The 22,094-nt window shown below is 38.9% G+C and overlaps 1 protein-coding gene across 5 annotated transcripts in view; it reads right to left on the bottom strand.

The window, feature by feature from the left end:
- The window catches only part of DTNB (dystrobrevin beta), a 192,356-nt gene that overhangs the window by 134,107 nt on the left and 36,155 nt on the right, over positions 1-22,094 (bottom strand). For all 5 annotated transcript variants that reach the window (XM_037528399.2, XM_037528400.2, XM_054701271.1 and 2 more), the window contains 2 exons: positions 13,091-13,176; positions 3,805-3,959 (listed from right to left, as the gene is read on the bottom strand). In XM_037528399.2, the coding sequence (XP_037384296.1) occupies positions 3,805-3,959; positions 13,091-13,176 (241 nt within the window). The remainder of the gene's footprint in view (positions 1-3,804; positions 3,960-13,090; positions 13,177-22,094) is intronic.

Here is a 22,094-nt window from a genome sequence, read left to right as displayed (position 1 = left end):
TGTCCCGCTGGCAGAGTCACCCCAAAGGGATGGAGAGATCAGTAATCACCCAGCTGGTGTAATACTGTATTACTTCAAAATCAACTCATGATTGATGCCAAGTAAAAACACTGCACCCATTAAAATACAGCATTAATGAGGAAGTAAAATACATTTGAAACAAAAAAATATGTAATTCTCTTCATATCGTTGAAAAATGAAAGTACTTCTCCTGTGATACAAGACATACATTACTGAAATACTGCACATACTGCAAAACTAGGGAATTAAAAATAACAAGGTATATAAGAAAAACAAGGCTGGAACAAAACTAATAACCCATGTAGCCTTGGAAACAGAGGCCTAACAAAAGAATTGCAAAAATAGTAAAAGCACCAGTGCAATTAAATCACCACAGGCACGTCTTCCAAGATTCTCTATCAGATGACTCCTTTCAGCCTTAAATACCAAGACACTTTTTCCTTGTTCATAAGAAGGGCATGCTAGATTAGTCTTATCCAAACTAAATACCAGATTCAGGGGATGGCTAAGTCCATCAGTTGATTTTTTTACCATGGGAAGGGAGAGAGAAGACTATCTTCACAAGCTGTCCCCCCAGCTTCATGACCTTAACACTGTAAAAGTGAAGCAGTTCACGAATCCACCAAACTAGCCACTTCTTTCCCTAAAGGAATATATTTCTGCAGAATTTGCAGCTTCTTAAAATAGTCACACTTTCTCTGAAATTGTGATGACTTCTTTGCTCAGCCCAGAACTTTAAGAGGGTGGGAAATTTACATATAAGCCAGCACTAAACAACTTCCATTTTACACAAATACCTTCTCTATGGGATGAGCAAACCTGAATTAAAGAAACATGTCAGGAAAAGTCCATTTTCAGAAAGGAACCCAAAATTCATAATATTTAATTTTTGCTGCATGACATTTTGTCCAGTCTCATTCTTTTGGTTACACTATCAGTAGTTTCTATTTTTTTTTTAAAGATTTACTTATTTATGCATACAAGAGCTAGGGTACAGGCCAGAGGTCTGGGAGGTGACAGGATTCACCAGAGACAGAGCGGGGAACTGAACAGGCAGACTAACCAAAATGCGCTTCTGAGGGGAACAGCGGGCGAGACAGGAGAGGTCTGCTTCGCCATGTGGGTTGCTCCCTGGCAGGCCAGGGATCAAACTCGTGCTGCAGAGGCTTTGGACTGCTTCATAGTGCGGTTCTTAACCCCTTGCATCACCAGGAAAGCCCAGTAGTTTCTATTTCTTTTAAAGATTTTTTGGGTCATCTTTATAAACCCAGGAAAACTAAAGTTTCCTCTACACTGAGATAAGCTTCTCTGACTTTTCCAAATTTAGCAAAAAATCAAAACACAGAGTTTTTTACAGGAATCTGAAGCAGGTGAAAATCAACTACTATGTTGTGGTTGACTGTAAAGGTCTTTGAATCATTTTACAAGGTAATATGCAGTATCCTAGATATCATTCTTAGAATGCTTGCCTTAGACTTTTTTTTTATATTCCTCAACATATTAAATTGCTATTCTGGTATTAACTGCTATTCCAATATTAGATTCTCATTACAGTAGTCACATTACAATTAAATCAAAGATTGCTTTAAATTTGGTGCCCCACATAATTGTAATCCATTAGTCAAATGCTACTCTTCACTATTACTATTTTGTATACATCTCCTTCCCCATCCTGACACTATTTAAGAGCAGCATTCCAGAACTTTATCAGTTCTAAGCCCAAACTCCAAAAGCATCTGTGTGAAAAGTCATGTTTATTTAACATACAAGATGGTCCCAGAGGACTGGGGGGCAAGCGGCAGATAGATGGCAGGTAGATGCCTAAAGCAGCAATGAGAGGAGTTCCAGGTGACAGATGCTTGTAGTGTCTTCTACCTCAAGCTCACTTGTATCCCTGAGGGCAAGTTAATACCTACAGGGCACTTGCACCAAGATATGTCTGGACAGTCTCACACCAACCAAACATTGATCTTTAGGAGGAGAGATGCAAACTATGCTTTATTAGCATAAGTTGACGCAGAGATATTTTTAATATGCAAAAAGCTAATAATGCCATTTATGCTGAGAGAAAAAATAAATAATTCATAAATGTTCATTTCTACCAAAACAATCAGTCAGAGCATGTATAAATTTGTGGAGAACATCTCCTACTAAAAATACCTCCCAGTACTGTGGGTGCCACACTCAGCGCTGAAGCTGAGTAATATCTAAACGGAGGTTGAAATACTGTTTGAAAGTCAGAATTAAGATAAAGATGGGTTAACTTTAAAGATAAAAAGATGCATGCCTTTAGGTGCTTTTGTGGATCGAAAAATCACAGGTCCGGAGGATTTAGTTTACAATGTCCTTTCAGTTCTCAAGCCTTTAGATTTGTTCCTTTTATATCTTAACTAGTTTTAAATAATTTCAGACTTACAGAAAGATTGTAAGAATATTTTTACAACTCCTTTTTACCCTTTAACTTAGAGTCTGAAAATATAAGCAACACTGAAGAGATGTCCTTTTATCCTTAAACACAATGTATGTCTTAAAAAATAGTATGTTCTTTTACATAATTTAATATAAATATCAAATTAAGGAATTAACATTCACTGATAGAATACTATTATCTAGTCTACAAAGTTCATTCAGATGTTTCCAAAGAGTACATTCTTGTATAACAAAAGTAGACCCTGTATCATGAGATGCATTTGGTTTGCAGACCTCTTTAGGTGCCTTTAATCTTCAGTTTTGTTTTGTTTTGTTTTGTTTTGTTTTGTTTTTCTCTCATGAAATGGACATTATTTAAAGCCAGGCTAGTTATGTTGTAGCAATCCCTTCATTGAGTTTGCCAGATGTTTCCTCAAGGTGAGATAGAAGTTGTGTTTCCCAGCACCGTATCAAAGTAGTGATGGCAGGTATGCTCAGAGCCTCGGTCTGGAGGAGGGATATTGGCCAGCCCTGGTGGTGTGGACTCCCATCTCTTGGCTAAAGTGGCATCTCAGTGGTTTTTCTACTATCAAGTTACTAAGTATTCTTTTGTAATTAAGTCTCTTATGGGGAAATGCTTTCAGACTATGTCAGTATCATCTTTCCATTTATCTTCTGTTAGTTTTAATACATTTTTTCTCTTAATTCCCTGCTTTTCAGAATTTTCCATGTTGAGCTTGAATTTCCTTTTATCTCATCTCTACCTGAACAAATGGATGCTACAGCATCTACTCTGCCTTGAGTCCTCTGCATGATGGAGATCTCAGAACACACTCTCACAACCTCTGGAAGAGAACTGCAAAAGGACACCTGCTAAGAAAGAGGAAACCAAATTTCCTTTCAGAAAGGAAAATAATAGTGAGCCCTTGAGGGATTCTAAGCTAGCAGTGGAGACCTCTGCAGCATTCCTCATCTTCAAAGCTCTGGAAACCATGATCCAGCACTCCAGAGTCACGTATCAAAATTCCTGTGTTTCACAATTTCAAGAACACATTTCAGAAAGTAATTCATGTCTACTAATAACATAAGCTCTTTATCTTAAACATTTTTCTTTAAATTTTTCATAATTTAAAATATTTCAAAAGTTATCACTTTTTCCAAAAGTCTCTCCCCCGCCCCACACAAACACAAGAATTCTCAAGTCAATTTTTTATTTCCTCTTTTCACATCCCCCCCATCCCAACTTCAAACTCTTTTTCGCCCCTACTCAATACCTGTATCCCTACACTGGAAGCAACCGGCTGAGAGCAGGTGAAGCTGGGGAGGGATGGATGAGGGCTCCTCTAGCCCTAGATTCTAGAAAACTGTCCTTACCTGCTGTGGGAAACAGGTGCGGACTGAGTGCTCTGTGTAACCAAAAGATGGCCCTTCAAAGACAGCTGTTGGGAGCTTCAGAACTTCCTTCAGAAACTGGTCAAACTTGTTAAATATCATTAAGCCATTGGAATCTGACATCTGGGAGAAAACATCTATGAGAACAAAACCAAATAAAGTCAAACTATAAAGAAATACTCATTTTTTAAATAAAGGTTCTATGTCCGCATACCAGTCAAAAAGTAGCATAAAAAGTATCAAAGCTATAAAGAGTTTCAGTTAATATGTAATTTCATTCTTATTAACACTATGTGGTTATTTTACTGACAAAGGCCCTCTCTTCTACCCACTTAATATTCTACCAAAACATCAAATCAAATAGTCATTCATGTATGTCTCCTGTTGAGTGTGCATAAATGAATGATATATAACTTTCTATTTATTTATATTTCACTTTCTTCCAAGAATTATTTGTAGCAGCATATCTTTATCTCTTAGCATTTATATATGTGTTTATATAAGATGCGTGTGTGCTCAAGGGTATGAATATATTAGCATACTGGGGAAGGCGTATGAAAGAAGTTGTCTTATATTTGTATATTCATATGCTAATGATGTCAGGTACACCTGTGAAGAAATAAATTGGACAGAAGGATAGAGCATGTTTAAAAATGTTCACTTAGTGAGTTCCATGGTAGAACATCAAAAACTCATAAAAACTCTTCTATCCCAATATACTTTGATATCATTAGAGCCTATTTTTACATAAAGTCTGACGCAGGCAGGTGAGAAGGAAGTTTTCAGTATTGCCACTATTTTTAAACATTTTTTTGGTGAGTTTTCTGTATCCAGTCAGCTATTCTTCTCTTTAATCCATAGTTTGGGGGTGGGGAGAATGAAAAATAACTAGGAGCTCAAAAAAAGAAACATAACCTAAACTTTTTCCCAAACAGAATTTCAAGCAGTCATATTTATTCATAATGAACAGGTATAGAGAAGTATAATAGATTTATTTATTTATAATAGATTTATTTATTTATTTTCTCAATGTCTATATCTATATATCTTCTCTCTCTCTCTCTCTCCTCTAGAGAGAGAAAATGTATTTCTTTCAAGTTTCAATTTGGGGAACTTATCCTGAAGTACTAGTTGTAGAAAAAGACAAGTAAAATACGTCAATCAAAGAACAATAACATGTTAGATTATCAGCTACATGGGGTTATGTTTCAGGCATTAAAAAGCAGGTTATTATCAAAGGAATTAAAACCTTCAGCATATTTTCTCATTACAGCTGCTAGTTTGTAGTTAAAGGAAAGGTATTAAATACCCATACAAGCAGGAAAAAAATCCAACAAGAGGCTTAAAAAAGTATGTTCCTAAGGGGAAAGTTAAATTAATGAATTAATGAATACTAAGTTCCTACTGTGAGGTCTAAGTGCCAAGCACTCTGCTAGGTGTTTTGAAACACAACAAAGAAGTATGACATATGGTTTTTATCCCCCAAGAAACTTTCAATGTAGCTGGAAAAACTACATACATATGAAGCAAAGAAGAGTTACACACAAAACTGACTCTAAATAGAACAGAGAGAAGAGAGGCATCAGGATATCTGTCAAGCCTCACTATCTGCCAGGCACTCCTGTAGGTAACTACGGACGCCTTTGCCAGTAGTCACCCAATACTCATTATCTCCTTCTTCCTTAGTAATGAACATTAATTTTATTTTGTACAGTGACATACCCAACTAAGAAATTAAACTTTTTAGCCTCCTGTTAGCAGCTATATGACTAAGTGCTGGCCAATGAGATTATAAACAGAAGGGTGATGAGGGCCTTTCAGGAAGACAGTCTAAGAGAGATGACTAAGCTGGAAAGGCTCTTTTCCTCTTAATCTCTTCCTCCTTTTGCTACCTGGAATATCACCATGATAGCTGGAGCTTCAGCAGCCACCTTAAACTGTATGGTAATCTCAATTTTGCTAGAGAAATCATGCACTAAAACGGCAGCGAAGGAAGAGAAAGTATAGGTCCTCGGCAATGTGCAGCCACCGCACCAATCTTGGGCTACCTACCCCTGAACTTGTTTTATATAAAGATGCTTTAATCCTGGGTTTTTATTTTCAAGCAACCCCTAATATTTAGTGCTACTGAACTTTATTAAATATTACATATTTACTCTCACAAGAAGATCTTTATGTATGTGTGCACACTTTTGTGTGCACGTATTTAAATTTTACTGGTAAGGAAACTAATTTGAAAGGTTACTTGCTTAAGGTTAAAAGAGTTATTAACAAGTAATTGGATCAAGATTTAATGCTTACACTTATTCCACTCTAGAGAAATTCCATTACATCACACTTCTTTAAAAATAAATTAGGATAGGGGCAAAAAAAATAAAAGCAGGGAGGGTGGCGAGGGAAAAAAATAAAAGCAGGAATTATCCAGAAAGTTCTAAAAGAAAGGAATTTTTTTTTCTTTTTCCATATTTTTTTATTTTATACATTTTTACATCATTTTTCATTTTTGCACAATGTATGCATTTTCATCTTGGTTATAGTCCCCATACAATTCCCATCCCCCTTGTTTTGATCCTACTCCCTCCACCCCCTACCCCCCACCCCCGCCCTCAGTGTGTCTCTGGTTTACAGTTGCTTGTTGATTTTGATTTAAAGGAAAGGAATTTAGAAGCGAGGTCTTGAAAGGTAGTATTTAGATCGATGACATCAAAATCAGCTAGGCATGGAGACTGGAGACACAACTGAGAAGAGCAAGATGAAAGTCTGCACCAGGGACTTGCAGTGACTGGTGGAGGTGGGAAGCAGGGAACAGTGCATTAAAGAGAACGTTCTATGAGAGACAGCTTACACTGAGAAGGAAAGGGAACTAAGAAGTATTAGAAAGCCAGGTTACAAGAAAATTGGGCTGTTAGAGACTGGCAGAATGCATAAAAGAGGAAGAACAGGATTGGAGAGACACCAGTTGGAAACCTTATACACAACCCACAGATGAGGCAGCGAGAGTATGGCCCACAGCAGTGATGTTGGGGTGGGGGTCACCTCCAAAACACATCAATGCAGGAAACTACAGGGGATGGCAAACTGGACTAGGAAATGGGGGATTTTTACGTGTACCACTTGAAAGAACAATTGAAAAAAAGTTACAGAAGGTAATTTCCATTTTTATTTTCTTTCAGTAACAGGAGAAATCATGCAGAAAAAAGATAGAGAACTTTGAACATAACTGTATGACTCATCAGCAAATTTTCAAGGGCATCCATCCCACAGACAGGAGAAGTGTTCTGGCCACATTTGAGACAGAAGCTAGAGCACTCTGAGGATGCTACAGTAATGTGAATAGCAACATTCGTGGGGGGGAAGAGCATAGTGGTTTAATTTTTAAATAACTGATCACTGTTCTTAAAATGAGCAAATGACCATCCATTAAAGCTGAATTAACACGCTGGGCTCACACAGGACATGGCAGACACTGCACGGTGCCAGCTTCTCGACACCCACCTTCCCCCTCCATCACCCACTGGACACTGACTGTGTTAGAAAGGCAATATGCACCACTTAAAAAGTGACTTCCTGGCCTTTTCTGGACACTGTAAGTCTGGACCAGATTTCTAGAAACGATTTTGCTGTCTTGACGAAGGCATCACTGCTTATGGGTCCATGGGGCCTGCGGCAGGTCAGTGCTTATCCAGGCAGGAAAGCGCAGGACAGGGGAAGACCCCGTCCTTAGAACAGCCTTCAGTCATAGCAGACTCTGAACTTACAGCCTCTGGGCTTATTTTCATATGAGAAAAATTAAAAAAAAAAAAAAACCCAATGTGTTTAAGCCACTGTTAGTCAACATCTCTGTCGCCTGTTATGTTCATAACTGGTAAACTAGCAAATTACCAACTTGTGGCCACTGATGGTGGAAATATTCAAGACCAGAGTCTTTAGCCACCAAAAACATGAACACACAGATGTATAGCTTCACAATCATGTATGTGTGTGTGTGTACATGTGTGTACACCACCACTGACAAATCTACACCTGACTCACCAGGGGTAGTAGAAGGATAGTGAAATAACTAACTCCCCCCCATCAAAAAGAAAAGTATTATTTTTAGCTATATTTAGTTATTGTGTTATAGAGAACAGATTCAAAGTGGTAAAAAATTATTTTTTCACTCATGAAAAAAGTAACTGTAATAGGTCCATGTTATAATGTAAGAAAACAAGCAGAAACATGTTTGTTGGACTGTTATTTGTTTTAATAAGAAAAATACTTCTAAAAACTACTTGTCGAATCCAAAATTGAAGGTATAGTGATGTATTATTTTTTGAGTTAAATTAGGTTTAAACAATATATTTTTAGGTCAATCTCTTATCTGTAAGAAAAACACTGAAAGCAGCAAATTTTTCCATCTTACATGATGTATAACAATAAATATAGGTGTAATTGATGACATACATATAAAATGGTCTTACAAAAAATTAATGAGACAATAAAATTTAATGAAAATATCCAAAAAATTAAACTAGCCCTCTAATTAAAGCCTTAAACCCTCTGGCATTAAGGGCCTGAATTATTTCCCAGATCACTGGTTAATTTCCCCAGTAATTTTCTTTCTATTTATACACTTCTGAAAGAAGGTATGCTAATTCCCATTAGTTGTTTCCAGATAAAAATGTAGGCTTTCTCCCTAGTGAAAAACACACAAGCAGTCATTAAATGCACATGTGTACACACTTTTTAAAATATTCTGTCCTTTGTGTGATGGCAAATTAATGACGCTACCATCATCACGTTTCTTTTTTTGGTGATAATGACCCCGGTTTTACTCATTGCATCTGCCCATTTACCCACTCCCCTTTCACTCTCACATGACCCACCACGTACCTTTGCAAGATGTTAAGACTGTTTATAATAGGGTCAAATCTATGAATGGTCAGCCATTTTCTTTTATATGTTACTTTTCCCTGGCTAATGACTCTTGTCGTCCTTCTACCAACTCAAGCAACCTAGACCACAAAAACATATACACATCTGAATGTTTATACATACCTAACTGTAAGTAACTCCAAGTGCATACCTTATTCCAAGACTCATGAATATTCCCACATCATTCATGTGGGGTGGGGGGTTAGGAGGAGGCTGGAGAACAGGAATCAGCCTGCCTGGGGCTTCTGTTGTTGACTCAGCCAGGAACCACCTCAGACAAGCCTCCAGGCCTCTCTTGGTTCTTGTTCGTTTTTCTTATTCATAAAATATAGATTTAGGACTTATCTCTTACTAGCTTCCAGTTCTAAAACACTTTGGTTCCCTAAGAAATGTAAATGTGGACATCACTCATTCAGATTCAACATCCACTTCTGTCTAATGAAGAGAAGGGATGATTAACAGAAACCAGCAGGATAAATACGCCATGCAGGTGCTTAAAAGACTAGAGTGGGGTGGCTAAGTTCCGAACAGGGGAAGCTATTTAATTATAATTTCAAAGGTTGGCCCTCTGTAGTCTTTTGATGCAACACCAAGGAAACCAAGAGCCAGTTGTCAGTGAGAACCGCCAGTTCTGAGTAAAAACAGAAAGACCTCAAGTCATCTTTTTTCTGGCTACTCAGTGTAGTCTATCACAAACGTTAAGTATATAAAAGACTATTATAAAACCATCTTTATGCTTCTCCCCAGAGAATATCTGTTACTGTTTTTGTATACTTCTTTCTCTTTCCATGTGTGTAACAAATTTTTGTTTAAACTATATTATATATAAGCATTTTGAACTGAAACATATTCTCACAGACATTATATTTAATCATAGAATATCCCAAAAATATAACTGAGTTCTTACTTGGAGACTAAAGATGTTTCAAGTTTTCAAGTACTATGAAAAGTTTGCAGCAAATAAGCATAGAACTTAAGGTATGCCCCTCATTAGTGCTGCAGGGTAAATTCAGCCAGATTGTGTCAATGGATGGGGAAGTCCTTACAGCATCCCTGACACATACTGTTAGACTGTCCTACAAAATCACAGCACCAGTTTGTAAAAGAAGTTTAAAATAAATTGCATGAACCAGCCATTCCTATCCTTTAGGATGGGCAACAAACAGATGGGCTCTGAATAGGAGATAACAATTAGCAGAATTAGACAAAGTAAATATATCACGTAAATTAACTGACAATAAAATAAAAAATATATCACATAAATTAACTGATAATAAATTAACTGACAATTAACTGGGCTTTACAGTCTATAAATTTTGTTCTCTGAGGTTTTGGGGGTAGTGAGACTTGGTCATGCTTGTAACTAAAGTTAGTATTCTGATAATGAATCACTAGTAATTGGAATTCTAACCCACCTCTGAAGCAAAGATACAATCTATAAGAGCTACAACAGTGAACAATTTCTATAAAGGAATGCTCCCTAGGGACAAAAACTCTCTCAAAGAGATCTGAAGAGTTCAATCAAGAAATGTTTCAAACCAAAAGCACAAATAATAATTAAGTCATTTCAAATACTATCTTGACACTAAAAAAAAGTAAGCAAAAAATAATTCAAAAAATGGGAAGAAAATTACAGAAAAAAATCTAAAATAAAAGGTGAAATTCAAAAAGATCAAAACAATAGGAGGAAAAGTAGAAATACTAAAGCATGTCCCATAAATCAGAAAACCTAGTTTAATGGGAACAGGAGCAGAGGTGTCCCTAGAGAGTACCATCAGTGGGAGGAGGCTGGAGAAACTAAGAACAAAAGGCAATGGAAGAAACAGATGAAAGAAAGTGAGCAAACGGTCAGACAGCACCTCATGGTATACCACGCACTGTTCCAGCTCACTTTTGTCTTGACCACTACTCAGCTCCCTCAACTAAGCAGGGCAGAGCTGAGAACTAGAAAGCAAGGCAAAAAAAGGGATTCTCATAATAGCCAAAACTACAAAGCTCACAGGCTTCTCATATATTTGAGTAATTACTCCTGCCCATAGTTTCAGAGATGCTACACAAGCTGACTATGTTTTCTCTGTCACAGGCATACTATAAAAGTAAATGAGCAGCAAAGAGATTTTTAGAGGCTGGTAACAGCATCACATTTACCAGTGATCAAGAACACACACACCAGCACCACCACCACCAAAAATTCATGAACTTAAGAAAAGCACAGTCGTGTGAAAATACGAGAAGGGACAAAGTGCTAAGAGTCTCACAATTAGCCTAAAATGCATCAGGAAATGCCATCCCAAAGAGACAAAAATGTTTAAATTATGATCAATGAGCTCTGTTTAAAACGGGAAGGACAAGACCATTTTTAAAGTGGTTCCTGCCTGGGATGACAAAAATTAAAAAGTGGAGACAGATTTCAATAACCTGAAAATTTTACTTAAGTTGAACAGCTTTCTCTAGTCAAGATAATTACAGCGCAATTAAAATAACATAACAAAGCTACAGAAGGCAAAGGAACTATAACTCTGAACATGGAGGTGATAAAGACACCATATTTTAAATCTAGCTGAATAAGACAAACATGAATAACATAAACATCTATGATGTGCAGTGATGGGGTACAGTGCATTTCGCTGTGTCCCCTAGCTGGGCAGGCACACTTTTGTGCCATATGGATATTGGTGACTTGAGTTCCTCCAAGATGATCAAAGACACATTTTTTAAAATTACCATGCAGATCTCTTCCTACTTTATACAATACTCAAAATTGCACTTTCTCAATAACAGAGAAAACACTTGACCAAAAATATTCTCCAAGATCTTGTTTTAGAATATCTAAATCTCTAACTAAGGAGCCAGCTAGCTTTCCAACTTTCAATGTCAATGATACTATGTGGAAAAAAGCACAGAAAAAAATGCATCTATGAAATAATCTTGCCCAAAAGCTGTACTTGAATCTGATCAAGCCTCTGTATCTCTCAATTACAATAAAAAATGTGGGTCACAGAGGAATGTCATGGAGATATAATGATCAAAATCTATATAAGAAATGCTACAGGGTAGATGACCCAGTTTCTTTAACAAATCAATTCACAGGCAATCTCAGCACCTCATTAAAACCCATAGCTTCAACTTCACCTTCCCGAAACCTGCCAGAGTTTTTCTCTTTGGCTACTTGGACTATGGCACTTTGAACATCGCACCAGATCACATGTGTCTCCATCCCAGCACGATGACAGTGGCATCAACTAAGGGCTCTAAAGTTAGACAGCCCGAGCTGTCTAATTCCAGCTCTGCCCCCTCAGTTAACTCATCTATGAAACAGAAAAAATACCATTACTGCTCAAAGACATGTTAAAGATTCAGTAAGAAAATATACATAAAGCACCTAGCACAATGCTTGGCATACCCCAGGCAGTGAGGAACCAACTAGTGAATAAATGAAAACCATGGCAGAAATATTAAATACTTGTGCACTTTATCTTTGATTTCATCTAAGCTCTTTCTTATGGTATCCAGTGAACAGTGAAATGCCAAAATGACCACAGAACAAAAAATAAGGTAAGATGATTGAAAAAACAGGTTTTTGGTTTCTAAATAATTGAGCTTGATGCTAAGGGGACAGGGAACAGTTTAATCAGAGCACACAGCTACCATGTGACAAGGAATGCAGTTATTAAGGGCTACACTTGACCGAACCTGGTGAAAGTAAACTTATTTTCTAAGCACAAGTGATCAACATAATCATTTTGAGCATAATTCTTAATATGGAAAGTTTTTAAAGAATTTTTAAATGTCAACATTTATTCTGAATGTCTTCAGTTTTCTTGTTTTAAACTAAAAAAAAAAACCGGGCCTCCCCGGTGGCGCAGCGGTTGAGCACTGGGTTGCGAAGCTGCCCGCAGCCTCTGTGGCGCCGGTTCGATCCCCGGCTGCTCCCCGACCACTGGAAGAGGGTCCCACATGGCGCGCAGACCTCTCCTGACGCCCGCTGCTCCCCTCAGCAGTGTACTTCGGTCCTTCTGCCTGCTCTGCTCCCCGCTCTGGCTCTGGTGAATTCTCTCACCCTCCCGCACTTCTGACTGTACCCAGTGCTTGTATAAATAAATAAATAAATCTTAAAAAAAATTAAAAAAAAAAACCCACTAACAAATTAATTCAACCAACTTGTGCATCTGAACAGTAGGTGGCACAACTTACATACTCAAGCCAGCTGCTGCAAGGTGAGCCAAGTAATAATAAAAAAAGGTTAAAGTTTTAAAAGTTCAGTATAGCAGTATCCAAAATTCTGAAAGCATTCCTTTAAAACTAACATTCTAACTTGAAAATAAAACATTTCAAATAATGTGAAAATACTTACATCTCAGTTTGTCCAGCATTTTTCCACCACACATGGTTGCTAACATAGATTTAACTGAAAATACCGTCAACTTGCCTCGGCCCTCACTGCAAAATAAATTATATTAGAAATAATTGCTATCTGAAACCACACACACACACACACACACACACACACACATCACAGAAAAGCAAGCAACCATTATACTGATTTCACCCTTATATGTTACAATATTACCACATTTAAAAACCTATCATTATTTTTCTTTGTAGAATTAGGCTTCATCTGTGCTCAGTAAATAATGCTTAACCTCAATTATTTGGAAACGAATTTTTAGAAACAGTACATAAAACAGTTTGTCCCAGCATGTAGGCAGAGGCCAGAAGGATGAAGCTGAAGTAAATTTCCTATCAACTTAGCCTATTAAATCCACACCTGAGGTTCAAATAGTTCAAAACTGAGGTTCAAATAATGATGCAGAAATGTGTCGTTCCATCAGGATGTTGTAAGAGTTTATAGGTATCTACTAAAGGGTACTCGCTGCTATGAAGTAGTTTTTACTGTAACAATCTGGTTTTTACTGTAACAACCTGGCTTTTACTGTAACAATCTTTTGTTACCATGTGTTCATTCCTAGAAGAGCATCATGTCTCAGATTTCACACCACGTGAGAAAAGTGAAGGGGAAGGAAGCCTAATACTACTTCTCCATTAGAACTAGAAAGGTGAAATGTAGGCCAAAAGTGAACTCCCTGAAGCAGTGCCCCCTTCACCTGCCACACAAACACAACATCAGCAAAGGCCCTGACCCAGCATGCCCACTGAGCTGTGCACCCAACAACACCTGGCTTCACAGCACATGAAAGCGTTACGAGCTGGTTTTTTAAGTTGTCATATAATAAATTAACAATGGGCTTTTGCGCCAATTTCATAAGACTATGCTTACATAGTTTCATAGTAACTTAAGAGCAAAATATCTAGGCAGTGACAATGATACTCTTTGGTTTTAAAAAGCATGTGCCAACCTACTTATATTTACAAATGGTCCTAATAGAGTGTCTCCTATTTTCCAAATCTTCTTTATAAGATCACAACTGAAAAAGGACAAACCGTCCCTAAGTCATGTCTGTTACACTTTGATTTCTAATTATTACATCACATTAAGTATATTAGAAGATAAAATAGGAATCCCTGCAATTAGCTAAAATTAGTTGGGGTTTTTCACATCTATAGTTCCTCAGAAATACTGATACACCTCCACCCCTTATACAGTACCTTATACACACCTTATACACCCCTGGGATGGTCCTATGTCCAAAATCCTTTGTATTATATGAGCAAAGCCAGTGGCTATAAACAGTATCAACTCTGTTAAAAGGAACAGATATTTAAGCTATATATAGAACTTTCACAGTTGAAAGTTCTGGTGGCCAACCATGCTGAGTCCACCCTTACACACCCTGCCTTGTCACTACTGAAGAGCAGAGACAGAAAGAAGAAAGGCAATTATTTGCTTTCACATCTTTCTTCAAAACTAATAACTTTTAGATACTGGAATCCACTGGGCAAGGATGGCAACCATGGAGCAGTCACACCAGGACTGCGGCAGCACAGGCTGACCCTCGAGGCAGCACCCCCGGCCCCAAGTCAGTGGTGTCGTCAGCACAAGCAGTAGCTGTGCCTGAGGACAGGAGGGGGAGCAGAGGCATCTTCTTGAGACCAGTTTTATGGTTTGATTTTGAGTTTTGTTCTTCTGGTGTAGTCTTCAAGCCTACGTTCCCAACTGTCTCTCAGAACCTGTAAGGTCACCTATAATCCCTTAACAATGTAGGCAGAGATGACTGCTATTGCTCACGACTAAGAACTTGATGGATGCTGTTTCTGCCCTGAAGGAAAGCAGTCCGGCTAGGTGCAGCACAAAAGAAACCCCGCTGCCAGGTGAGCTGCCAGGTGAGCACCCCGGAGATCAACAAGAAGGGAGGAAGAGCAGGTGCTCATGAGAGCCAGAGGCAAGGCTTGCTGCAGGGCTGGGGGCATTTCTTTATGGTAAACTTGCTCAAAATATGTTCTGCAGACAGAGATTTCAAGACACAAGACTATCAAGGGAATTCTACCCAGGAAAGTAAAAATTAATCTTAGGAGGGATTTCCATGAAAATCAGGACATTGATTACATCCGGGAGAACAGAAAGGGCTATAACACAACAAGGATGGCTCAAGCTGTTTCCAGGGTGCTGACAGCTTTCTAATTTCCCAGCCTCCATAGTACTCATATGGGAGATCTTCTTTACAATAATTCATGAAACTATATTTCCTGTTTTGCATTTTCCTGTAGGTGTTTTATACTTCTCAATATGTTACTTTAAAAATGAATCCTGGGAAGACAAATTACCATTACTGGACAAAGCAAATGGTTTAAGGGGGGTAAATGATGAAAGGGAACCCCACAGGTTAAAAGATCCTTGAAAAATATAAACTGCACAGCACAAAGTTTTCTACAATAAAAGATATAAAAACACCAAGGCCCAAGTTGCATCCTTAGATATCCAAGACTGGCCATTTATCATAAAAAAGAATGAAAAATAATATAACAAAGATAAAAAATTATATCCAAAATAGATAAGTAAGTTAAAGCAAAGCATAGAACAAAGTAATCGCTAGCATGCTCTCTAGCAATTATGTTAAAGAGGAGAGAGTAAAAATATTCCTGTGTATCTGTCTGTGCATGAATAAACCATCTGTGAAAGAATATTGAACAAGCAATACTGGTTGCTTTCAGCGTGGAAAGCAGGCAGCCAAAGGAAAACAGAGAAAGGATGGGCACTTTTCACTCTATAAATAATAAACAGGTTTGTCTAGCAAAGAATGCTCTCCAGTCAGTAAGTTCCTGTAAAGGCCGGACTGGACCACAGTGCAGGTTTTCTGATCCCATGCAGACCGGGTAAAGGAGGAGTCAGAGTCCTCAGTGGTTTTCCAGGTTTTTTATTTGGGGTTCACCAGGCATATGGCAGGCAGGGGTGCTGGCTGGGGGGCTGGGAGGCTGGCAGGCCTCCCAGCCCCCAGTAAGTCTTCACTCTATCTGGGCTCTCTAGCGTTCGTTCTGCTGCTTCTCGGCTTCTGCTTCGGCGGCGGCTGCTGCTGCTGCTACTGCAGCTGGTGTCCCCGTGACGCCGCCCTTAAAAGCACAGTCTTAGCTCAGCTGAATCCTATCTACCTATGCCCACACCCTATTCCAGGTGCCCGCCATCAGGCATGCATTCAGGACAAGGATCCATCATCTATCCTGATGGCGGAAGGGCAGAAAAGCCTGACATTTTCCTTACCCTACAGTTCCCATCTTAAGATGCTAGAAAAGGAACAACAAATTAAGCCAAAAAGAAAAAAAAAAAAAAAAAAAAAAAACAATATGGGGGAGAGCAGAAATCAAGGAAACTGAAAACAGAGAAAGATTAATGAGATCAAAAGCTGGGTCTTGGAATAAATCAATATTAATATAGTGAAACTGCCTAGGAACAAGAGAGAAGACACAAATTACCAATATCAAGAATGAAAGAGGGGGCCTCCCTGGTGTCAAAGGGGTTAAAGTCTCAGCACTGTCAAGCTATCAACAGCTACTACAGCATGGGTTCAATCCCTGGGAGCTAACTCATCTCTCCCACTGCTCCCCTCAGCTGTAGATCTGCCTGTTCTGCTCCCCACTCTGTCTCTAGTGAATCCTCTCACCCCTGCAGCTCTGGCCTATACCCCAGTTCTTCTATACATAAATAAATAAACATAAATCTTAAAAAAAGACAGAAGCAAGAAAATATTGCAAAAAAAGCTTTATTTCCATAAATTCAAGAACTTGGATAAACTAGAGAGACACAGACTACTCTCAGAAAAATACAAACCGGGCCTCCCCGGTGGCACAGAGGTTGAGCACTGGGCTGCGAAGCTGCCCGCAGCCCCCGCAGCACGAGTTCGATCCCTGGCCAGCCAGGGATAAACCCACATGGCAAGGCAGACCTCTCCTGACTTGCCCGCTGCTCCCCTCAGCGGTGTATCTCAGTCAGTCTGCCTGTTCTGCTCCCCGCTGTGTCTCTGGTGAATCCTCTCACCACACCCCACAACTCTGGCCTGTACCCCAGTTCCTGTATGCATAAATAAATAAATCTTTAAAAATAATTATAATATCATTTAACACTTTAATCTTCAAAATGTTTTAGAAACACTAATATTTACAACAATTTGCATTGTTTATTCAAAATATCCTTTACTTCCATTAACTAACGGAACAAAATTCAGGAAGTCTTATATTCAAATATAGTTGACCTAAATTAGCATTAAAATACCTTTATCATTGTCTACTCATTAGAATTATTACTTCTCTCAATGGCTAGTCTCAGATCAAATAGTATGTACATGCATTAGCAGAATAATATGTTAGCCCTCAACTAATTATCAACCATGTGTAGTCATTTAATTCATCATCTCTCATATCTACTTTCAACCATTTTTTCCCATTCATACCAGTGGTACAGCATCTCCACCTAACAAACCCTGCCTCGCACCTAACAGTCTTGCACCTAACAAACCCTGCCTTCTCTCCTTTCTGCCTACACACTCTTTAGAGTATGCAGATGTATGTGTGCTTACTACTGGCTGCTTTATTTATGATGAGAAGATATGCATCTAAGTACCAGGCTACACCCTAACAGGGCAAAGGGTGTGTGCAAGGCTGAGGGTATTTTAAATATGAGGAAAGGAGTATCTGAGATTAAGGATCAGAGTAATTATGAGGGGAATGGAGGATGCTTAGTGAACCTTGATGTTTAAGAATCTGTTTATAAGTATGTAACTGCATCCTGAGGATGGGGGAGTGGCCTCAGGTCTAATTTTGAACTAATCTTCCCCACTTAAAATGCTTACCCTCATTTAAAAATTTAGGTTCAAAGTTTCAACGATCAAAAGGTTTACACACCCTTCAAAAGGAATCATTAATATAAACAAATTAATAAATGGCATGTTTAAAGTACTTATAAGTACTTATTAAAAATCCTTACATAAAAACCTAAGCATAACTTAACATAAAGGCACAATTCTTTCTCAAATTATGGTATTTTTAGTTATCTCTTCAAAAAGAAGATAAAATACTTAGCTCCCACCTCTCAGTCATTTGCTCTGTAGGCTAAACTCAACATTTACTCTTTCCGGGCCTCCCCGGTGGTGCAGCGGTTGAGCGCTGGGCTGCGAAGCTGCCCGCAGCCTCTGCAGCGCCGGTTCGACCCCCGGCCACCGGCGAGGGTCCCACATGGTGCGCAGACCTCTCCTGCAGTGCCCGCTGCTCCCCTCAGCGGTGCACCTTGGTCCTTCTGCCTGTTCTGCTCCCCGCTCTGGCTCAGGTGAATTCTCTCACCCCCCCCCCCCACCGCGCTTCTGATTGTACCCACTGCTTGTATAAATAAATAAATAAATCTTTAAAAAAAATTTACTCTATCGATCTGCATGCCTTTCTTCACAGTGAAACCCTCATCTTTAAGCCTAATACAACTTCCTGTAACTGTCCCAAAGGCAGCCAAGGCAAAGTGTTACTTTTACTTTTCTAATGCTACACTGGCACGCCTGCATTCTTCCACTACAATTAGGGGAGCAGTAAGAAACTGTGGTCAATTAGCAGCCTAACACCCTATGATTATGCCCTTTATCTAACTGATTCTTTCTTAGAAAAATTCATTCTTGATCCTTCCCACTACACATCTGAATTTAATCCAAACACACTGGTCAGGTTACATAGAAAACTGAATAGCTGGCTGCCCCCGGCCATGGCACAGAACTTCACCAACATCTAGGCTCTCATTATTTCCAACATAAAGTCCAAGTTCATATCAGAATCAATTCTCTTCAAAAAGATTTAGAAAAGATCTTTAACCTGTTTCACTGCCAAAAAAAAAAAAAAGTGATTCAAAATCTAGTCAGCGATGGCTGCAGAGCAGATTAGTAAGTCAATATTAAAGAAGTACTACAATAGTGAATAATAACTCCCCGTAACAATACTAAAATGAAGGACAAACAGGTAATATCTGCTGAGGATGACAGGTGAGAGAAAATTTGTTATTTTAACCCCACCCAAACAGAATCTCCCCAGGCGGCATACCCTCCCTCGGTAAGGAACAAGATGATTCTCTTTCTCAGACTTCTCTGCATGATTCATTTCCATAAACCTATCATTTTACAGTCTGACAATAAACTGAGCACATGACTTCTAAAAAGTTCTTATTATCCAGCACTGAGAAAACACCATTATTAGCTTTGCGCCAAGCTAAGCAGACAGTGAGTCACCCTGAATAAACACTGTTATGTCTTAACTTGCAGGTACCTTCAGGAGCCTGTGCAGTCCCCACCTGTGCCCCCTGGAGGGGGGCGTGCTCATTTCAGTTTGGTGAAGTCTCAGATTCTGCCTGTGTGTGTGTGTGTGTGTGTGTGTGTATATAATTTTTTTAATATTTAGGCTAACCTAATCGGGATGATGTTTGCAGCTCCGCACTATCTATTAAGAGTTTGCTATTCAAATTAATACTTTTGAAAACAAGACTACGGGGAGCACTTTTTCTTAAGAAAACAAGCTGTTTCAACATCCTCAGCAAACAATTGCAGATGCTGCCAACCGTAAATTAGTGCTTCTCCCATGAAAACAGACTTTAGAAACACCATTACCAGTCCAATTATCTCATGTAGCTAAAACTAATAAGAACATTTCTTAGATTTTCAAAAACATATTTTTCCAATTAATCTTCATTTACAAACTCACAGTGAATGGATTATGCAATAATCACTGCAAATCAAGAATCCATTTGGCAAATGTCAACTAGCTTAATCAAGTAAAATCAACTTAAAATATTATTCAATTTTATCCCAATCAGAATGCCTGCTGCTGTTCATTTCAACTTTACAAATATTTATTAATAATCCAGGGTTGTATTTATTGAAGAATTAAAGGTGTATAAAATTGATCTCTGCTTTCGAGGACTTTTCGATTTTGTTGAAGCTGTTCAGAGCATTGTATGACTGAAAGTTCAAGTAACAATACAGACAAGAACTGCAGGCCCTCCCCGGTGGCGCAGCGGTTGAGCGCTGGGTTGCGAAGCTGCCCGCAGGCTCTGCAGCGCCGGTTCAATCCCCATCTGCTCCCTGGCCACTGGAGGAGGGTCCCACATGGCGCGCAGACCTCTCCTGCCGCCCGCTGCTCCCCTCAGCAGTGTACTTCAGTCCTTCTGCCTGTTCTGCTCCCCACTCTGGCTCTGGTGAATTCTCTCACCCTCCCGCGCTTCTGACTGTACCCAGTGCTTGTATGTACGTATGTATAAATCAATCAATCATCAATCAATCTTTAAAAAAAAACTGCAGGTCATCAAAGGGGCTGGCAACCATGAGGCAGGCTGTAGAGTAGGCAAAAACTTAAGCAGAACCCTGAGAAATAAGAGATTCAGGTGGAAGGAGAGGAGCGTGTAGTGTACTCCCAGGCAGATGGGACAGAGCTGGGGAGGAGGTAAGGGCCTCACCACAATGCATGGAGGGGAAGTGACATGTCATATTGGAAAAATTAAAAAGAGCCCCAAGTAGCCCCAATTCCAGCTCAGTGTGAGCAGGGGGTTAAGGAAGAGACCATTACTCCTGAAGGGAGAACTTCACTCAAAAACTGCAAGGAAGAGGTTTCTGAGGTGGAAGGTTACATGGATGAAAGCGGTGCTTTGATCAGATTAATTTGGAGGTGAGGACTGAATGAATGGAGAAGTCTCTGTTACTACTTCTCTCCTTTGTCTCAGAGAAAAACAGAGGCAAGGAAAAGCAACCCTTTCTTGCCCTTCCCTAAAAAAAAAAAAAAAAAAAAAAACTTACTAAAAGGAAACAATATGAGAAATAATAAGAAAAAAATTTCCCCAAAAGATTAGCTAATTCAAACCCTTGGTAGATCTGTTTGTGCTGAAAACGAGTAGCCAAGCGTGACTTCTCATGCTGCAAAATGAAAAACAAAGGATAGGAAGAGCAGCGAGAGAACTTTAAGTTCAGTCATTTCTGCACCCGGAGTAATCTCGCCAGGCACAGACTGTTGCTCAGCCTGTCTTGTGATGTCACCGCACACGTCACACAGCCAGATCCACACAACAGCACCAAGCAGTGCAGGGGCAGAGGGCCCAGGGCCCCGTTCCTCTACCCCCAGAGCAGCTGCATTTTTTCCATTTTGTGATGTTTCCCCTTCAGATTTCACCATTTTTAAAACAATCAAAGTTTCTAGTTCATTCTCTACCAGCCCCTGAAAATTTACTAAAAGAGCTATGATGCGATCCCATCAGAGTTAACTGTGGGCATCAAAAACTTCCCATCGGCACGAGCTCTCGCCTTACTTTACTGAGCTGGCTTTTCTCCTGTCATCCTGAATTCATCTAAGAACAAGCAGAGATGTTAGTAAATACTGTCCATATACATGAGATGTTTTGTGCCTTCCAGGAAATTCGTTTTTGTTTAAAGATTACTGATGAGGAAAAACGGGATCTAATATTAACTTTTTTTCAGCAATGTCCATTCCACAGCATGTCAACTGGGCAGATTCTCAATGGAAGGAATATATTTGCTTTTATTTAAAATGTACGTTTTTGCTTTGTTTTATACTGTTTTGTTTTTAGCATTCATTAAGAGGGAACTATGTAAACTTCTAAATGTATCCAAATGAAACTGCTAAAATAAGATTTAAAAACAGTTCTCAGCCATATTTCCCAAGTACACAGGGGCTTTTTCATATAAATCTACCATAAATTCAGTATATAAACATCTTTACACTAGAGAATTCTTCAGATTGTTCAAGTTAACAAGAGCGTTTTCTACTAAGTGCTATTTTAGTGGTAAACACAACTCTGAGTCTTTCAAAGATATATTCAATACTGACATATTTTAAAATTTTTTATCCAAACCTAGTTTTCATTAGCTATATGATTTCTTTTTTAGACTTGCTTCAGTTAAGGTAGAATTTCATTATATCCCTGAGCCAACACT

Source organism: Talpa occidentalis, unplaced genomic scaffold, assembly GCF_014898055.3.
Source record: "Talpa occidentalis isolate TD23 unplaced genomic scaffold, MPIMG_talOcc4v2.1 talOcc4.5, whole genome shotgun sequence".
Classification (NCBI taxonomy): domain Eukaryota; kingdom Metazoa; phylum Chordata; class Mammalia; order Eulipotyphla; family Talpidae; genus Talpa; species Talpa occidentalis.
Note: the sequence above shows the minus strand (reverse complement) of the source record. Positions and strands in the feature narration are given on the sequence as shown.